Source organism: Eschrichtius robustus, chromosome 8, assembly GCF_028021215.1.
Source record: "Eschrichtius robustus isolate mEscRob2 chromosome 8, mEscRob2.pri, whole genome shotgun sequence".
Classification (NCBI taxonomy): domain Eukaryota; kingdom Metazoa; phylum Chordata; class Mammalia; order Artiodactyla; family Eschrichtiidae; genus Eschrichtius; species Eschrichtius robustus.
The window spans coordinates 107358134-107378322 of NC_090831.1; the positions used below are offsets into that span (position 1 = coordinate 107358134).

General features: G+C 37.5%; 1 protein-coding gene across 9 annotated transcripts in view; it reads left to right on the forward strand.

Moving 5' to 3' along the window:
* Nucleotides 1–20189, forward strand: part of NRF1 (nuclear respiratory factor 1) — a 133611-nt gene that overhangs the window by 58804 nt on the left and 54618 nt on the right. For all 9 annotated transcript variants that reach the window (XM_068549439.1, XM_068549441.1, XM_068549438.1 and 6 more), the window contains one exon: nucleotides 11366–11506. In XM_068549439.1, coding sequence (XP_068405540.1) covers nucleotides 11366–11506 — 141 coding nt within the window. The remainder of the gene's footprint in view (nucleotides 1–11365; nucleotides 11507–20189) is intronic.

Below are 20189 nucleotides of genomic sequence, written 5' to 3' on the forward strand. Positions count from 1 at the left end.
GTCCATCAGCTGATGAATGGATTAAAAAAAGTTGTATTATCTATACAGTGTAATATTACTCAGCAATAAAAAGGAATGAAGTACTGATAAATATTACGGCATGGATGATCCTTGAAAACATTGTGCTAAGTGAAATAATCCATTCACAAAAGGCCACATGTTGTATGATTTTATTTATGTGCAATGTCCAGAATAGTCAAAGCTATAGAGACAGAAAGTAGGTTAGTGGTTGCCAGGTTGGAGAGGGGGGATGAAGGAATGGAGAGTGACAGCTAGTGGGTATGGAGTTTCTTTTAGGGGGAATAGATTATGATAATGCTTATTACATGACCCTACAGATATTTAAAAGAGTGAATTGTACACTTTAAACGGGTGAATTGTATGGTATGTGTGGTAGGCTGATTAATGAATGGCCACCGAAGATATACAGATCCAAATCCCTGGAACCTTTGAGTGTTACTATATGGCAAAAAGGACTTTGCAGGTGTGGTTAAGTTAAAGATTTTTGAGATGGGGACATTACCCTGGATTGTTCAGGTAGGCCCTAAATCTAATCACAGTGTATTTATATAAGAGGGAGACAAAGGGAGATTGATGTAGAAGTAGGAGATGTGTTGGCAGAAGCAAGAGGGTGGGTGCAGGGAAGGGGTCAGGAGCGAAGGAATATGTGCTAGACAGCAGCTAGGCAAGATGAGAAAATGGATTCTCCCCTAGAGCCTCCAGAACAACCAGCCCTGCCAACAGCTTGAGCCTGTGAAACTAAGAGAATGAATTTCTGTTGTTTTAAGCCACCAAGTTTGTGATACTTTGTGGCAACCATAGGAAACTAATATGTATGGTATATGAATTATATTTCAGTAAAGCTGTTAAAATTTTAAAAGCAAAATATCAGGCAAAGGTATGTCAGACAAATCCCTACAAATGTAAATCATGGATCACAGCATTAATATCAGACAAAGCCAGATTCTCAAGACAAATGAGTATTAACTGAGAACCATAGGTCTTCTAGTGTTGATAAGCAGTTTATGTCTCAAGTAACATTAAAGCAAAGAATGTAGATCAAAAAGTTAGAAATGGGAGAAAAAAATAAAAAGAAGCCACAGTGGTAGTAGGAGGCTTTGCTATCTTTGTCTGATCAAGGAAGAAAAACATAAATAAGAACATAGAGGTCTGAATAATAGAATTAATAAGGTTAACATAAAGGATAGATATATTAACATTGATATCTTACAAATATATTTTTGAATATACCAGATTTGAAAAATTACATGAATGGGTTATAAGAATTGACCATATGTTATTATTAGGCCCCAAAGAAAATCTTAATAAATTGTAAAATGCAGAAAATTACACAGGCCATGTTTTTGACCAAAGTATAGAAAATTTAGAACTTAATATAAAAAAGATTGACAGGAATTTTCAGCCACATGGAAATATGAAAAAACAACTTAATTTGCAGACTATTTAAAAACAATTTTTTAAAAACTTTAAAAATTATGATCTACACTGGTGCTCAAAGGAATGTTTATTGCCTTGATTTTTTTTTTTTTTTATACACAAGAAAGAAGGAAAAGAAACTATATCTAAAGCAAGAAGCTGGAAAGGGAACAATAAAATAAGTCTAAGAAAGAAATAGAGTAAGTAAACATGAGGAAGAAATTAATGATTTTGTAAACAGAAATAGAATTGTTACATTCAAGAAATGGTACTATGAAAAATCCAATGAAATAGAAAAACTTCTAGCATGCTAATTGAGAAAAAGGATGAAGAAAAATATAGTCTTAGAAGTGAGATAAGAGTTATAATTGCAGATAAGAATAGATTGAACATTGTAAGGAAATGATATGCATTAATTTTGTTCTTTTAAATTAAAAATCCTAACTAAGTGGATAATTCAATAAGAAAATAAAATAACGAAAATATATCCAAACCTCAGTAGGATAATAAACATGTACAAAACTGAAAAAGTAATTAAACCATATCCTTCAAAGGGACACCAAGCTCCTGATTATTTGGGGTGACTTCTGTTAAACCTTCAAAGTACAGAATATTCTTTAATCTTATATATATACCAGTACACAGGGTGGTATTAAAGAATCAGAGCTCATGTTTACCATAATCAATTATGCAGTGTATTCCACATAATCTCATATTAACAACAGTTAAAAGAAATGATTTGGATTTTGTAATAATGTCTAACATTTATTGAATGCTGTGTTCTAGGTTATAAGTTATAAGCACTTTGCATGTATTATCTCATTAAATATTATTAAAATTTTGGTATTTGCATTTTGTCCTCCTACCTGAAGCCATCATTAATCTTCCTTCTTGCTCTTCTTTCTGGAGGCTGCTGGGAACTCTGGAAAATTAAAATTCAGTAGGGCCGTTCATCTTTGGAATATGGATTTCAGATTCAAGATTGTCAGTTATTTTACAAATTTGTCAAAGGGCGATTGAAAACTTTACTGGGCCTTTTTTTTTTTTTTAACTTTATTTACCTATTTATTTATTTATTTGGCTGCGTTGTGCCCTCGTTGCTGTGCGCAGGCTTTCTCTAGTTGCGGCGAGCGGGGGGCTACTCTTCGTTGTGGTGCACAGGCTTCTCATTGCAGTGGCTCCTCTTGTTGCAGAGCACGGGTTCTAGGGTGCGCGGCTTCAGTAGTTGTGGCACCCGGGCTTAGTTGCTCCGCGGCATGTGGGATCTTCCCGGACTAGGGATTGAACCTGTGTCCCCTGCATTGGCAGATGGATTCTTAACCACTGTGCCACCCGGGAAGTCCCTACTGGGTCTTTTAATAGGTGGTGTTGAGGTTTCTCTTATATTTTCCAGGGTTTTATTTATTTCTCCATACTGTGTTCTGCCCATATTACCTCCTTGCCCACAGTTGGGATATATGGCAAGCCACTGTAAACAAAAACAACAAACTGGAAAAAAAATTTTTCAAAATAACAACAACTACAATTTACTGAGTGTTTACAATGTGCCTGTTTCTGCTAAGCACTTTATGATTTTTACTTAATCATTACAGCAACCCTATGATGTATATATATCTGTTATTATCTGTGCTTTACAGATGTAGAAATTGAAGGTTTAAGAGCTTAAGTATTTTGTCCAGGGTCACACAGTAAAGAGTGAACTAATGATTAACATTCTTAGTATATAAAGAGCTCTCAAAAATCAATAAAAATATGAACAGATTAATGAATAAAAAGATCCAAAGATATGTTTGAAAATGGGTTAGATATTAGAAGATGGTATTAAGGAGGTATGTTATTTTTGCAGGCTGTGATAATTGTATTGTAGTTATATATGAGAATGCCCTTATTTTTCCAAGATGCATGTTGAAATATTAAGAAGTGTTGGGACTTCCCTGATGGTCCAGTGGTTAAAGGACTCTGAGCTCCCAATGCACGGGGCCCGGGTTCAATCCCTGGTCAGGGAACTAGATCCCGCATGCCTCAACTAAGATCTGGCGCAGCTAAATAATTAAATAAGTAAATAAATAATATTTTTTTAAAAAAGTGTTGCAAAGTCTATACTTTAAGTGGTTAGCCCAAAAAAATGTGTGTGTGTATAGATGGCAGATAAAGTAATTATGCCAAAATGTACAACTATTGAATCTAAGTGGTGGATGTACAGACATTTATTTTACTGTTCTTTCCACCTTTCTGTATATTTAAATTTTTTCATTTAAAAATTATATTTTTTAAAATACCCAAAGACAAAAGAGAAAAGAACATAAGCAAAAGGAGAAACTACAAATGTTTAACAACCACAGAAATTTTCAAAGAAATGGGAATTAAAGCAAAAAGTCATTTTACATGGCTCATGTTGGCAAACATGAAAAAAATATAAAACCTGCAGTGTTGGCATATCAAACAGGCAATGTAAATTGGTGTAATTTTCTGGAGGGCATTTTGGCAACTGGTATAAAAAGTGCCCCCAGTGTACACTTTTTAATCCAGCTTCCTTTTGAAATTTTCTCCTAAGAAAATAATTGATTAAATGAGCAAAGATATCAGTCACTGTACTATTTATAGTATTTTTTTAAAAATTGAGAATAACCTAAAAGTTCAAAGATAAGGGGTTGGTCAGATAAATCGATGGCTCGTCCATAGATAGGACTGCTACACTGCCATTAAGCATGATGACATAGATCTTTCTAATATTTTCAGATGCTGATGATGAATTATTAAGTGAAGAAAACAGGTTATAGAACCATACAGAATTTGATCCTACTTTAAAAGTAAATCTGCATTTTCTACATGTTTATGAAATTGCTGAGTGCAGAGGATTGTTGTAACTAACATTTGTATAGTATAGCAGATTTATATTCTCAGTAGTCCTGACAGGAACCCTGAGATGGAGGTATTTATTTTGCAGATGAGAATACTAGCTCAGAGAGGTTAAGTGATTTGCCCAAGAGTCCCCAATTTCTGAATAGTAGAGCCAGGGCCCAACATCTCCTATAGGTTTGTCTAGGATATTGAATGTGGAGTTTCAAATTTAATCTCATTTTCTTAGTCTTTCCCCCACTCCTCTAAAGGGGGACAAATATACCTTCCAGTTCTTCCCAGTTCTGTGAAACGTCAGTATGGTTGTTATAAGCAAGCACCCACTATAGCTACTGCTAGCTTCTTTCTGGGGAGGGAAAGAGGCAGTATAAAGGTCATTATTCTGGTGCCACTGAACAGCAAAGGTCACTTTCCCTTTCCCTCCTCCTGGTCAGACCTGCAAGAACCAAGAGAAGAGGCCAGAGAACCTTGGGGGTGAGTAAGTGATGAGGCGAAAGATAGTAGGAAGTAAGAGAGAGAAACTTCATCTATATGTGCATGTTTGTATGCAGTTTTTAAGGAAGAAAGTCATTTCCATATATATTGAAGATGCAAATAACACAAAACAGACATTATCAAAAATACTTTCAAAAGATTGACTGAAAGAGAACAGGAGAGAGAAAAATCTCCTCCTGGATATTTTAATAGCATCTCAAGTTCAGCAAAACTAAAGTCTTCTTCTCCCCAGCCAAAGAAATTAATGTCTGTTTCCAATATCTGTCCTCCTCATCCAGTTACACAAGGCAGAAACCTAGAGCCATTTTAGCACCTCCCTCTCCTCTTCTCCACCCCACACCCCATCTGTTACTTTGTTCTCCATTCATTTCCTAAATATCTCTGAAATTGGCCCACTTTCTCTGTTTCCATTGCCACGACCCTAGCTACCAATCTTGGTGTCCATCCAGTTCCCTTTTTGGTGGCAGGAGCCCTCTGCTTGACTCCCACCTGTCTCTAGCCTCATCTTGCCGCATCCCCCAGCTTCTCTCTCTACTCCAACCCCAGAGTCTTTGTTCATTCCCTTGCTTCATTCCTCCACAAAGCTGTTGTGTATGCTCTTCCCTCTGATTTGCCCTCTCTTACCTCCTTCTTCACCTTATTAACTTTGACTCATATTTAAGAACTCATCTCAGTTGACACTTCCTCTGTGAAGCCTTTCTGACCTCCCTGTGCAGATTAAAGCCCCTTGTTCTATCCAAGACTCTCACAGCACCTCTGAGCACTTATTATAGATGCTTTATTATTTACTGATTTGTGGGATTATTTGATTAATGTCTGTCCCCAGCTAGATTGTGAGCTCTTAAGATGGCAGGGACTGGATCTACTTTATTCTCCGTTATGCTCCCAGTGCCAAGCACTGTGCCTGCCATGAACAGTTGCTAAGTGATATTTGTTGAATGAATGAAGCATCCTAAACATTTGGCAGCACTCAGAAATTCAGAATGCAGATTTGGTTTCTAAATTCTGATCCTGCATTGGATCGAAATTGAGATCTTGAGAAGTAAAGATCTATTAAGTTAGATTGTGTCATCTTTTATAGTACTTGTCCCAGTTTGTAATTACACATTTATTTTTGTGATTATTTTTGTGTTTGTCTTCTCCACTAGATTAGAATATATACAACAATGGGGTACTGTGACTGATAACTTTGCTTACCATTTTGTCCCCAGCCCTTTCCTTAGCACAGTGCCTAGCATACAAATGAATAATAAATATTTTTTGGATGGAGAAGCTGCTGGTTCAGAGATTACATATGCCATGTTTATATATGTAACATGGGGGTGGTGAAATAACTTAAAATTAGGCAAACTCTCAGAAAGGGACTTTGACTATGATGGAGAATGAGAGTTCCTCAACCTAGAAACTCAAGATTTCTCTAAGTTGCTTGAGATCTACTACCTTCAGATCTAATGTCCTCTGCAGTTTAAAACTTTTGTCTTTTTAAGCCTCTGCTCTTTAAAACAAAGCAAGTTAAAAGACCTCCAGAATAATTCCATTGAATGTTTTGGTCTTTTTGAGTATCATTCTTAGTGAATGAAGGTGTGGCTCCCATAGTAAAACATAGAGTTATCAACATTTAGACAGGCTAATTCAATCCTGCGCATGGGTTGATGTTAACTAGAGTGGGCATATGTAGCTAAAAACTTCCCTTTTGTGAAAACTCTGTTTAGGCTTTGATTTCTTGAGTGGTTTCCCACATTGATTTTTCCTATCTGTGGCTCAGTGTCCTCATGTGTGAAATAAGGATAATACCAACTTCACTGGGGAGCAGTAGAAATTAATTAAAGTTTATTATCATTCCCCTATATATAACGTTTACAGAGAACTGGCATGAAAGGCATTGGCAAATGGTAGATTTTAAAGTTGCTGTGCCCTAAGGACATTCTCTTGGTGGCTTACTGCCTTATCACATACTTTTATGAGCTTTTAGAATAGGCCTAGAAAAATTTTATTGAGGGACAGAGAGAATTTCCATCTTTTTTCCATGGGAGTTTCTGAAGGTGGAGCTCTTTCCTCAGAGTCAATAATCCATAGCATTTAGATGGGGATACTCTGGGTATGACTAACCAGTTCTAAGGTACAGAAATTAGTCACAGTCACAGAAGCAAGAGGTAGCTCTGGGGTTATCACCAGCTTCTTTGAAGTCATCCTTCTGCCTTTGTTTAATTCCACCTTTCCAATACTATCATGATTTCTTGTTCTAAGTCATTCACTTATTTAGATAGGTTTTTAAAAAATGGCTTCAGGTTAACATGAAATGTGGAAGCATATTTAAAAATCAGTAAAGGAAAAGCCCTATTGTTTGTTTATTAACTTATTCAACAAATAACTAACACTGTTAGATACAAAGTACGAGATAAGGATTCCATCCATCTAAGTCCTTTGAGGTTTCAAGGTTCAAAACTAGGGATCCAGGGGGCAAGGGGAAAACTTGAGATCTGGACTGAGGCAGGAGAGGGAAGAGGCCGACATTGGGACTGAAGAGAGAACAGAATGAAGCCAACAGATTTCATGGGCCACAGCCTGTGGCCTGGGTCTGTGCCAGGCATGCTTCAGGATCACAAGTCTGAAGGCAGCTTTGCACTTGAGCATCTCTTTGTTATATACCTCAGATGACAATATATTTTTAATCTCAGAGGGGCTCATAGGTAAAAAATAATTTTAAAAATCTTTTTTGAGACCTTCCTGAAGATTCCTCTTTTATCCAGAAAAGCTTTGAGTATGCAAAAGAATTATGATATCTTGTCTGGGACTGTTTTTGCAACCTCACTGAAGGCCCATTGACCTTACGGTTGTAGCATCCAATTCCTAAATCCTCAACAAGCGCGTTCTGTGCCCAGAACTCTAATGGCTCCTGTAAACACCCTAAGCGCTCTCATCTCTGTTAATTATGAGGATGTTTGTTAATGTATTATCTGTACATGTCTGAATATGTGAAATGTTTCATAATATGTATTTTAAAAATAAACAAAATACCTGGTTCCTGTGCTCAGTGATGTCATAACACTAGTTGTGTACAAGTGTACCCTGGAAATAACAATGTAAGTGACACATGAGTATTTGAATCTGTAGGAGTTTAAAGGAGTAAGAGAATTATGGCAAGAACACTTGGGAAGTTTTCTCAGAGAAAGTGGAAGTTGAGTTGGGCCTTGAAAGATGGATAATATTTGGATAAGAAGCAGAATTAAAGACCCAGAGACAGAAAAGAACTTGCTAGATGCAAAAGTTAGTGAGGAGGATGGCCAGCTAAAGAGGGAGGATGGTGAGCAAAGCTGCCCAGTAGGACTCTGGGTTATGCGCTGGGAACTCAGGAGGGTGCTATTCACATAGTTCTCAGAGCTGGGCATGCACAACTGTACCTGGTGGCCCTGGGGAGAGTATTGGGAAAGTAGGGAATGATCAGAACAGTTGAAATGCAAGACTGAGAAGTTTGGACTTCATCTTATAAGAAGTGGGGAACTGTAGGAGTATTTTTGAGAAAAAAGATAAATGATAGTGAAGTGGCTGAACATACAGGCTTTGAAGCTACTTAAAAATTAGTTTGATTTTCTGCTATATTCCTATATACTAGCTATATCATTTGGGGAAGTTACTTAAGCCTGAATTTTCTTATCTGCAAAATGGGTATAATGGTAGTTTCTTTATAGAATTATGTGAGAATTAATTGAATAATGTATGCAGTACATGACACATAGCAAGTGTTCAATAAATGGTATTTCATTATAATTTATCAGTGTTTAAGAAATTTAAAATGGCAGCAGCATAGAGGATGAATTGGGGGAGGAGAGATTGGTAGGCAGACCATCTGATTTTGTTTTTAAGTGATTTTTAACTTTAATTGTGAAACAAGTTAGTTGACAGCGACATATTGGTGTGAAGTGACAAAGGCTTTAGCTGTGGTTTTTGGAATAGAAGGTGGAAGTTGGAAAACAAACAAACCTGTATTTCATCATATCTATGATACTATCAATTATAAGATGCACCATTATTTATGTAGTACAAAAAAAAGAAAAAATGACAAACTCTGACACAATGCTTATTATCACTTAGAATTTTTATTTTATACTTATTGAAAGAGCTCTTTCAGGCTTACTTAGATACAGATTTTAATCATACTGCTTTTGTAAATACATAAAAAGGAAAATGTAAGTGAAATAAATTTCCTATTTCTAAATTTTTTTTTAGCTATTCCTCAAACTTTTTTGCACTCACAGTCCAATTCTTCTGGATTACTTCCTGCTTCAGAGTCATCATTGTATGTGTGGTTTCATGTAATATTGTCCTCTGTGCCATCAAGAGCATGGGTGGTGCTTCATTTCTTTAAAAAAAGCTCTACTGTTGTCTCTGAGACTTCTTCCAAGCTGCGACAAGTTTGATGCTGGTGCTTTTTGGTCTTACCAGAAGGATCACTGGGGAAGTAAGTTATCAGACCACAACCAAGACTCACATTCCTTTCTGAAATGGTGCTAAATGGTTTGTTGATTTAAAAGGCCAGGGGTTACAGTCATGCCTCCAGGGATAACAGCCATGTTCACATATGTGCAGTCAGTGACTGCTATGCCCCATAACACCTGGTCTACTGCAATTTTAACATGTATTCCAGTTTCAGAGGAATGATAAATGTGGCGGGGGTGGGGGTTCATCTCAGGATTGATAGATCAGGTAGAATTGAAGCCCTAGCTTTTTAATTCTGGGAAAGTTAGTTAACTTTGCTAAGCAGACTTAGAAATATTGTGGTCACACCTGAAGTTGTAAATTACTCTGAGGGATGCTCTACCAGCTTCTTTTTTTTTTTTTTAATCAAGATTTTTTTAAGGAATTATATAGCACGGGTAAGTATAGCAAAATGCCTGGATCTGAATTCCTAGAATTCTGCTGACCCATACAAATGGCTGAAATTGTTTGAAACTAGCTAATAATGTAATAATAGTAATAATCTAATGATTTTTTGTCTTTGAATGCCAGGTGTTTCTGCACAATGAAATTTACTCATATTATTTTCATTCACTCCTACTATGGGAATACATGCTAATATAATGATTTAACCTGATACATTAAAGTTCAAAGACCATAAAGTAGGCTTACTCAGTTTTTCTGTGAGTTGGTAGTGTAAAAACTCTACTTAGGATATAGAAACCTAGAAATCAGAAAATATGTATCCTTAAAGATGCCATGACAACACAGCAGTTTTGTTAAAATAAATATATCAGCAGTAATTTTTGAAACTTTCTCTTTTAGGATAAAACTGAATCTCTAGAGATAATAATGATTCTACACGTTTGCACTATTTTTCTTTCATCACTTTTATTGTTGATCTATTTGGAAAACTCTGTAAAAGTTGTACATCGTAGCCAACAATAATTTTTACTTTTCCATATGCTTGAGGTTGAGTATGGGAATGTTTCTCTTTTAATCTTCATAGTGAGATATTTATAAGGAAGTGTGTGGTGATTGGAGTTCAGTCCACTTAGCAGAAAACCCAGGACTCAAACATTGTCATAACTTCTGGGTAAACCTCATTTTCTCTTACCCTTTTTTTCTAAGATAATGGCCTGAGCCCTGAAAGCAAGTTAATTTTCTATCCCATCTTGTCACATTTCTATAATTCCATGGCTTCTTTGTTATCCCCAAAGGTATCCTCATCCCCCTTGTGTATTCTTGTAAGTGAATGAACCCATTATTGGTGGTGGTAGGATCCAGTGTCTGTCTGCCGTTTCTGCTCATGATAGAAGAATGTGTACATGTACAATGTGCTGCTGTTAAGTTCTGTTTTTTGAGAGACCTTTCACTGGCAGTGGAAGGAATGGAGTCAGAGTAACAGTATCTGCTTCAGACCTGGGCTTGTCAGAGTTACAGACGCATCATGGGTTTGAAGTTCACCTCTGTCACCAGGGAGTACCAGAAAGGAGGAGGACTTGACCTGTGGTGCTCTCTCTGGCCCTGGGCCTTGCTGATAGTGACACCTATGACACCCAGCTTGGTTTTTTTCTCTGATGCCTTTCAGTGCAGCCTCTTGTACACTTGAATCTCCTATTTGTTTGGTAGTCTAGCTTTGCAGGAAAGTAACGGCATAGGAAAGTTTCAAATAGGTTTCTTAGAGTTTCAGAGACATAAGGCCTCGGTGATCTTGAAAATGATTTTGGTAATTAACTGCCATAGCTAGGTTTTATCAAATGACCTGGGAAATGCAGAATAATGAATGCCATTCCTGTTAGATCTGGAACAGGTATTGGGGCCAGCATTTACGTAGAAAAGGTGATTTTAACTGAGGAGCAGTATTTCTGTAAAACTTTTTTCCTCTGGTTTCTTTCTACAATTGTTACCTGTAATTTCATCATCTTTTCATTTAATTCTGTACAATGTGATGTCTTTGGGGCCAGCGGGTATTTTTATCTGCTAGTTGTAGACGTGTTTGTTCTTAGGGCTCTGCAATGGCTGAGGGAGGCCAGCCCCACCCGCTCTCTGGTTGCTTGGCACCAACCCTCCCTGGTTGTTGGGCATCTTGTTTACTTCTGCCTTTAATTCCCTGCAGGTGCGTAAGTACAAGAGCATGATCCTGGAAGACCTGGAGTCTGCCCTGGCAGAGCACGCCCCTGCGCCACAGGAGGTTAACTCAGAGCTGCCGCCTCTCACCATCGATGGAATTCCAGTCTCTGTGGACAAAATGACTCAGGTAAGGGGCAGGGAGTGAGGTGGCACAGGTGTGGGCGGGCCTCAGATCACTTTTTTTAGTTTTGTCCTCAGTGATATACCACCAGAGTGAGACACAGGCTGGAGTCTGATAGTGAAACAGTAGCAGCCTTGGAAAAGAAAATGTAGTGCCAGGAGAATGCTCCAGCCGAGGGTGTGGATATGGTCTTCTACTTCTGTTGGCAGTTTTTTCCTTTCACTTGGGCCCTTGGGTTAGATAAGGAAACTTTTAGCTGGAGTTGGTTTGGGCAGGAGACTGTCAGGACTTTGATGAATCACAGTCAGGGGGGCAAGTAAACTTTCAGTCTTTCTTGGGCTGAGCTGCTCCTCTTTCCATATACATTCTGAATGCCACCACACTATTGCCAAGGAAGGCTCGCTTCTGCAGGGAGTAAGAATGGAAAACTCAGAAGGATACCCTCCTGAGTCATTGCTTTCCTCCTCTCCCTTTGAGAGGGGAAGTCAAAATGTACTTAGCCTGATAAATCAACATCCCTCAGGGATTTTGCTGAGACTGTCCCTTATAAGTTTTTTTAGCTTTAAAAGTGATAGCTTGATCGAGATCAAATGCCTTTTTTATAACATATCTTTCTACCTTATTTCTTTATTAATACTTCTAGCTTTAAATCCAGTTGTGAGTTTTCTTTCCTTATCTTATTCAGACTTCCCAGCAGCATTTAACATAGTTGATTACTCCTTCCTTCTAAAAATACTTTCTTCTCTTGGTTTCTGTACCCCACCCTCTCCTGAATATCCTCCTACCTCACCGGGTGCCCCCTCTCAGCTCTTGTGCTGGCTCCTCTTCCTCTTCTCACCTGATCAACGTTGGCAAGTCCCAGGGCTCTATCTGTAGTTTTTCTCCAAGTAACTCATCCTGTCCTGTGGGCTTTATATCCCATCCGTATGCTATCTGTACCCCGGCTTATACCACTGTTAGATCTCCAGTACCTAACATGCCTGAAACAGAACCTTTGACTGCCCCCACTCTCCACTCCAAATGTGTTCCTCCCCTAGTATTCCTCACATCAGCTGATGGCACCACGGTCCATCTGGTTGCTCAAGTCCCAGCATAGGAGTAATCCGTGGTTTTGCCCTCACTCCCACACAAACCTCATCTAATTCATTAGCAAGTCATGTCATTTCATGTCTGAAATGTATTCTGAGTCTGACCATTCTTCTCAGTTCCCATCACCACCCTTGCCCAAGCCTTTAGCATCTCATGCATGGACTGTTTACATTGATCAGTTCTATTGATCTCCTTTCTGCTGCAGTCCACGCTCTACAGAGCCACCAGAGATTTTTAAAAAAACTTAAATCAGGTAATATCACCCTCTTGTTTAAGCCCTTTAATGGCTTTCCACTATTCCTAGAATCAAATTAGACTGCCATGGCCTCTGAGACCCTATATTAACCTGGCCTCTTCCAACCTCATTTCTCATTCTCCCCCTCAGTCACTGTGCTCTGGCCACACTCACCCTCTTTCTTCCTGTCAAACTCTCCAAGCTCTTTCTTTTACTTTTGCTATTTCCTCTGCCTGAAACATTGTTTTCCCAAATCATTGCATGATTAACCTTATCTTATTCAAAGTCTAACTCAGATATCACCTCCTGAGACAAGCCTTTCTTGATTATCCCATCTAATGAAGCTTTCTCCTCACCACCAAGTTACAGCCTAGTACATCCCCTATTTTATTGTCTTTGTAACACTTACCACTACCTGAAATTATCTTATTTGTTAACATTTATACTTCTGTGTGGTCTGTCTCTTCAGCTAGAATTGAGAGCAAGGGCTTAGTTCTGTTCTTCACTGCTGTCCAGTGCAGCTGCCTGGCACCAGATAGTATCTGTATTCTAAATGCAGTTGGCCCTCCATATCCGTGGGTTCTGCATCTGTGGATTCAACTAGCCTCGGATTAAAAATATTGGGGGAAAAATATTGCAGAAAGTTCCAAAAAGCAAAACTTGAATTTGCAGCGCTGCACCTATTTACATAGCATGTACATTGCATTAGGTATTTTGGTAATATAGAGAGGGTGTAAAGTATATGGGAGGATGTGTGTAGGTTATGTGCAAATACCGTGCCATTTTATATAAGGGACTTGAGCATCCTCAGATTTTGGTATCTGTGGTGGGGTCCTGGAACCAATCCCCCGCAGATACCTAGGGGCGACTGTAGTACTCAGTCAACATCTGTTCAGTAAATGACCTAAGAGGCAGAGCAGAAATGAATCCAGGGTAGTGGGTAACTGGATCACAAGTCTCCTGAGTGGGTGTTCACTCAGTGCAGACATTGATGCTGCAGCTCAAGAGACGACACTTTATTTTTATCTAAGTCTGAACTAACAACTTGGTTTGAAGTAATGCAGTATTTTATAAATATAATGCTGAATTGTAATCTTTTGATTGTTGGAGTCACAGATCTTTCTGTGGACACTTGAAGTATCTCTGGATAATGGTTCCAAAGGAAAGCATTATCCAAACTTTTTTCCTGTCATTTCATACCTGCTGTTATTCTATCCCTAGGACCATTCTGACTGGTTAAAGAAAACATAAAGTGAATCTTATCTGATTAATGTACAGAATCTACTGTCTATCTCAGATATAAAGTACATCTAAAGCTAACTAAGCTTCTGATTAAGAAGCTTACTTAATCAGAAGTAAGGAGTCGTCATTAAGGAGAAGGAGTGCACTATGTTTAGGTAAACTCCTCTCCTGTGATGGGCATGTTTTGCTTCTTTGTCACATTTGGTGTGTTAGGTTGAAATAATCTGAGGTTTTTATTATATTAAATCATGGCTACTGATAATTAGGAAAATTTGGGGACTGTCACAGAAGTCAGAGCAAACAGTTTAATGATCACATTGGAGGTAAAACATTTAAAACTATTGTTTTCCATTTTTATGAAATATGCACTCAGTAGAGCTTGGTGCAGTGGTATCTCCAAGGGAAGCTGGTACTAAGTCATGAGTTAGTCTCAGAGGTACTTTGTTGGAAGCATGCATCTTCTTTATTGTTGTACATTCCCTCCTTACCCGTCTCACCACAGGATGAGTAAAAAATAACACATAACAAATAAAACAAACATGGTGAGGAGGAGTGAGCAGGGTGATGAAGAACCCAGCTCCCAGCTGAACGGGAATTTCTGAGGAGTTGGATCCTGGGGTTCCTCCCCCCACAACCCTTTTTTTTTTTAAATTGTGTTTTATTTTGTTTTCCTCAAATATTTGCTTTCTTCTTAATGTTAGCCAAACACCTCTTTTTTTTTTTTTTTTTTTTAACTTATGGATCCTAAAACCTTTCACTATTAATGGTAGTAAAAGCAGGGTTCTATTTCAAACCAAACCTAGATAGGCAAGGTTATGGGAATATAAAGCATCATCAATAGAATATACATTGGTACAATTTTTCCAGACGGCAGGTTGTCAAAATTTTAAATGTGCGTGTCATGCCCTCCAGGTAAGTAAAGATGTATGCTCATGGCATTGTTTACAATAGGAAAATCTGAGAACAGTGTGATTGAATAAATTATAATAGTGGTGTTTAGAATTTACATGGAAAGAAGAGCAGCTTAGCCCAAAAAAGAGACTAGAAGTGACTGTGCAGTGAAATATTAGACACTAAAAATGATGATTTTGCTCTCTATTGCAGTAGAATAATACTGTGGTATATTAAATTAAAAACTAGTTATAAAATAGCATTTCTTATGTACTCTAATTTGAGGGGTTTAGGGCTTTATTTTTGTTTGTTTTCTTCTACTTGGGGCGGGGGCGGGTAGATTTTTTTTTTCCTCCCAGGGAATACAAGATTGAGTTAGTTGATCTCATTTGTTTAAAACATGCACACGAAACTTGCCTGTATGTGTGTGAGTGTGTGTGAAACTTTAGATGGATATACACCAATATATTAACAGTGATTATATATGTGTGGTGGCATTATGGGTGATTTTCAGTGTCTTTGTCTAATAAGCATGAATTTCTTTTATAACCATAGAAACCCCAGATTGAATCTCTTAAAGTGTAAGTTTGATGATGTTTCTGCTTTGTTTTGTCCAATGATTTTTTAACGTTCCAGTGAAGATGTCAACTCTTTTCTCTCTCTCTCTTTCTCTCTTATTTTTCTCTTCTGTAGCTACTGTGTGTTGGAAGGCACAACACTAAGTTCTTTACAGGAGTATCTCATTTAACCCTTGCTCTCCAGTGTGAGAGAGAGAGAGAGAGTGTGTGTGTAATTTCTATTATAGTCAAGGAGGAAGAGCTCAGATATGGTCTGTAGCCATAAAGGACAATGTAAGTTTAAGTGGACACCAATTCTAGAGTTGAAACCATATGGATAATTCATGACTTCCTTGAACTGATAAAATTCCAGAATTATAAAAGTGCACTGGAATAGAGATGGACTTTGGGTTAACCAGACAGCTCTCTTAATCATCTTATCTGCACTGAATGCTATGGAGATGACTAATGTTTATATTGATGACCCTAATCTACAAGTATAATTCCATATACGATCCTAAGATGAGTTCTGAATCATCCAAAGAGAGTAAATTATATTCAATATTGTTCTAAAGTTATGTGTCCCATTATTTTAATTCTTTACAAATTAGGAAGTTAGCTGGAAGATCTAGTCTTTAAATCCCCGTTCTACTACATAGTAGCCTGGTTCTCAGTTTCATCTTACGAAAGTGAGAATAATACCTGCCCTCCTACCTTATGGAGTTGGAGGAAGAAAAAATGAGATGTTATATTGGAAAGTACTTTGAAAACTAAGGAATCACACAAAGGTATTATTACTAATTATTAATACTAGTTATATACGTTACCTATATTAACTTTTGAATAATCTGAACATACCATTTCTCACTTAGAGAAAGTTAATGAACCTAGATTTTTTTTTTTTTTTTTTTTTTTTGCTCAGCAGTGAAGTGGACAACACAGGTCATAATGTATTAAAAAACTGAGGCATAAAGAGAGGAAGCAACCTATGAAGCAAGCTAGTGACAAACAAATAGAACTTAGGGTGGAGTCCATATTGGCAGTGCTTTCTTCTGCCTCTCTGTCTCCTCCTGCCCCCCATTACTCTCTCTCCCTCTCTTTTTTTTCAATAAAACTATACTGCCATCATCGCTCAGACTGAGTATCTCTGGTAATCTACACTGGACAGTTACTGTTGTAAAAGAATTTCTTGACTTGCTCCAGCAACTATCAAAATTGTCTTCTGCAACAGGTTGAAGTTACATATAACATAGTATCTTAAATTCTGTGTGAGCTGAATGTCCTGATTCTTTCAGGAAGCGGGTCTGTAGTTGTGGTTTTTGTTGTATTTTGCTTGTTGGTTTTTGGTTTGGGTAAAAGTATAATTCTATATGAGTAAATAAAATGTTTATCTGAAAAGCTTCTGTTTTTACTATTATAAATATATCTTGATTCTGAGAAAGTCTTTTTCGGTGTATGTGGTAAAAAAACACATAGCTCTGTAGTATTTTTAGTGAAAAAAGGAAAACTTGAATTTCTAGGCACCTTTAAGAATAGTGGCTAGTGGCTAGAACTTATCCCATTTCTGTCTGCCTCTTTGTGTAAGAATTGAAGGAGGTTGAGAAAAGGCTTAGGAGAAGAAATTATTAATATGGTATAGATTCTGCAATCCCATTTACAATGAAATAATGAAGTCATCTTTTTCAGAGATTTTGAAAGCCAGGTCAGCAAAATTTTCTTGGATACTTCAGACCAGAGACCAGAGGACGGGCTAAATTGTGCTTCTCAAACTTCAGTATGCATAGGAATCACTTGAGAGTCTTGTTTGTTTAAATGCAGATTGTGAATCAGTAGGACTGGAGTGGGACCTGAGATTCTGCCTTCTAACCTCTAGGTGATGCCAATGCTGCTGACTCACAGACTACACTTTTTTGGGTTTTTTTTTAACATCTTTATTGGAGTATAATTGCTTTACAAGGGTGTGTTAGTGTCTGCTTTATAACAAAGTGAATCAGCTATACATATACATATATCCCCATATCTCCTCCCTCTTGGGTCTCCCTCCCACCCTCCCTATCCCACCCCTGTAGGTGGTCACAAAGCACCGAGCTGATCTCCCTGTGCTATGCGGCTGCTTCCCACTAGCTATCTATTTTACATTTGGTAGTGTATATAAGTCCATGCCACTCTCTCACTTCGTCCCAGCTTACCCTTCCCCCTCCCCGTGTCCTCAAGTCCATTCTCTACGACAGACTACTTTTTGAGTTTAAGGACTTATATTGTTTCTTGTAGAGTCTTTAAGCAATAATTATGATTTTGCTAGTGGAAAATCAGTTATGTTCTTTGCCACATTTGAGTCCTATGGTAGTCTCTTGTTCTTGGGAGGTTGTTAATCTTTTTGGAATTTGTGTTAGAAGAGATCCAGGCAAAGAATATAATTATAGAAAAAGTATCTCTGGAAAGACCAGTCCGGTATACTGGTTAAAATCCACTCCTTTTCCCCCTCTCCCTTTCCTCTCCTCCCTTGAACTTATTGCCCTCCTCTTACTCTCACTGGGGCAACCTTTGTTGCTTTAATATTCCCTTGGAGTGATGATGCAACAGGATAGTAATTCTTCACAAGTTTTCAGGGGAAACCTTCAGAAGCACTCAACACAGCGACTGTTTCTTTGGAAGAAATTATTCACAGGGATTGACATGTTTTACTTAGAAAACATTCATCAGTTATCAGTTTAGGTTTTTTGAGTATTGTTTTGTTTTGAAAAAGCATAGATCTGGCCTCTTCTACCTAAAGAGCAGAAAATTATGCTAAGTGAAATATACCAAACACAAGGGACAAATATTTTGTGATTCCACTTACATGAGGTATCTAGAATGAGCAAATTCGTAAAGACAAAGTAGAATAGATGTTACCAGGGGTTGGGGGAAGTAGAAATGGGGAATTATTGTTTAATAGGTACAGAGTTTTTGTTTGATGATGAATTAGTTCTGGAAATAGTGGTGATGGTTGTGCAACATTGTGAATGTACTTAGTGCCACTGAATTGTACATTGTAAAATGGTAAATTTCATGTTATGTATATTTTACAACAATTAAAAAAATTTTTTTTAAAGAGGAAGGGCTGGATAAAAAGTATTTAAATTAGTTCAGTGGTCCTTAAACTGGCTGCACAGTAGAACCACCTGGGGAACTTAAAATCCTAGTGCCCAGGCCACACTCCGGACCAATTAAGTCAGAATCTTTGGGGATGAGATACAGGCTTCTGCAGTGTTTAAACTCTCCAGGCAATTCCAGTGTGCAGCCAACTTTGAGAACCACTGTTGTAGATCACAGCTCCCGAATGTTTCTCCTACTGTTGTGTCAGAATCTATGTGCAGAGTAGGCTTTTCTTACTGTCTAAAATGATCAAAAAGTGTTTATGTATATGATGCCATTCCACATTTTGTAAATGTTAGGTAAGCAGGATGAGATTAAGGGAATATAATAGAACACAGCATATTCTGAGAGTAAAATAATTAAGGGGTATATTCAGGAATACCAAGAGAAGGGAGCACGCATATAAATTCCATATTCAGGACAGAACTAAATTAGGGAAAAATAGTTGCATATTATATGACAGAATATCTAGAACAGATTAATATTTCTTTCAAATTAATAAGAAAAAAGATAATTAGAAAAATAAGCAAAGCATTATGAACAGTTGTAAAAAGGAAAAGTAATCAGTAAACATATAAAAAGAGTCTCAGCCTCACTAGTAATGAAAATTAAATCATTTCCCTAACATCCGATGAGCCAAAATAAGAAAGCAGGGTAATTAAAAAATGTGACGGCGACCCCTGGGGCTGCACCTGAACCCCCAGGCGCCCTGTGCCCTCGAGGCAGCCGGCGGGCAGGGGTCAGGACCTGCCCCAGCCTAGAGGCTGTGGACAATATACAGGTGACAGAGCTATGCTCTCATTTCCTTTTGGAAGCAAAATGAAGGAAAAACATGAAAACAAATTAAAGATTTAAAGCTTTTTTTTTTTTTTTTTAACGTGTGAAGGGAGGTTTTGAAATAATGGGTATTGTTCTGTACCATTGGTGGGAATAGGACTGACAGTCTTTTAGGAGGACAGTTAGGCAGTATCTATTAAAATGTTAAAATGCATATACACTTTAACCAGCAATTCCACTTTTCTGCTAGAGAAATACAGGTGTGTTCAAAGAAGCATGTACAAGCACTGTAAACAACCTAAATGTTTATCAATAGGAGAATGGTTAAATAAAATGGAAAAATCTATACTGTGGATACTAAGCAACTGTTTCTTTAAAAATGAGATTATTCTAGTTGTTCTACTGTGAAAAGATCTCTATGGCAAAATGTTGAGTAGAAAAAGTGAGTTATACTAAAATATGTGAATATATGTGTTTTCTTTCATCACATAAAACTTCCTTTCCAGCATGTATTTATGTAAATGCATAGAATTTGGCCTGTAAGAAAGGATGTTCATCAAATTGATGCCTCTGGACAGGTGACTAGATTGGGGAAGGGTAGATCAAAAAGAGAGCTTTGACTTTATCTGTGTTATTTAAATTTTTATACAAAAGAGTACAACTAGGATAAGGTAGCAGAAACTGACTAATCTGAGACTCCTTCAAAGAGAAGGTAGAATTTTAAGAGCATTTGGATTAATGGGAGGGAGACAATGTAATGGGT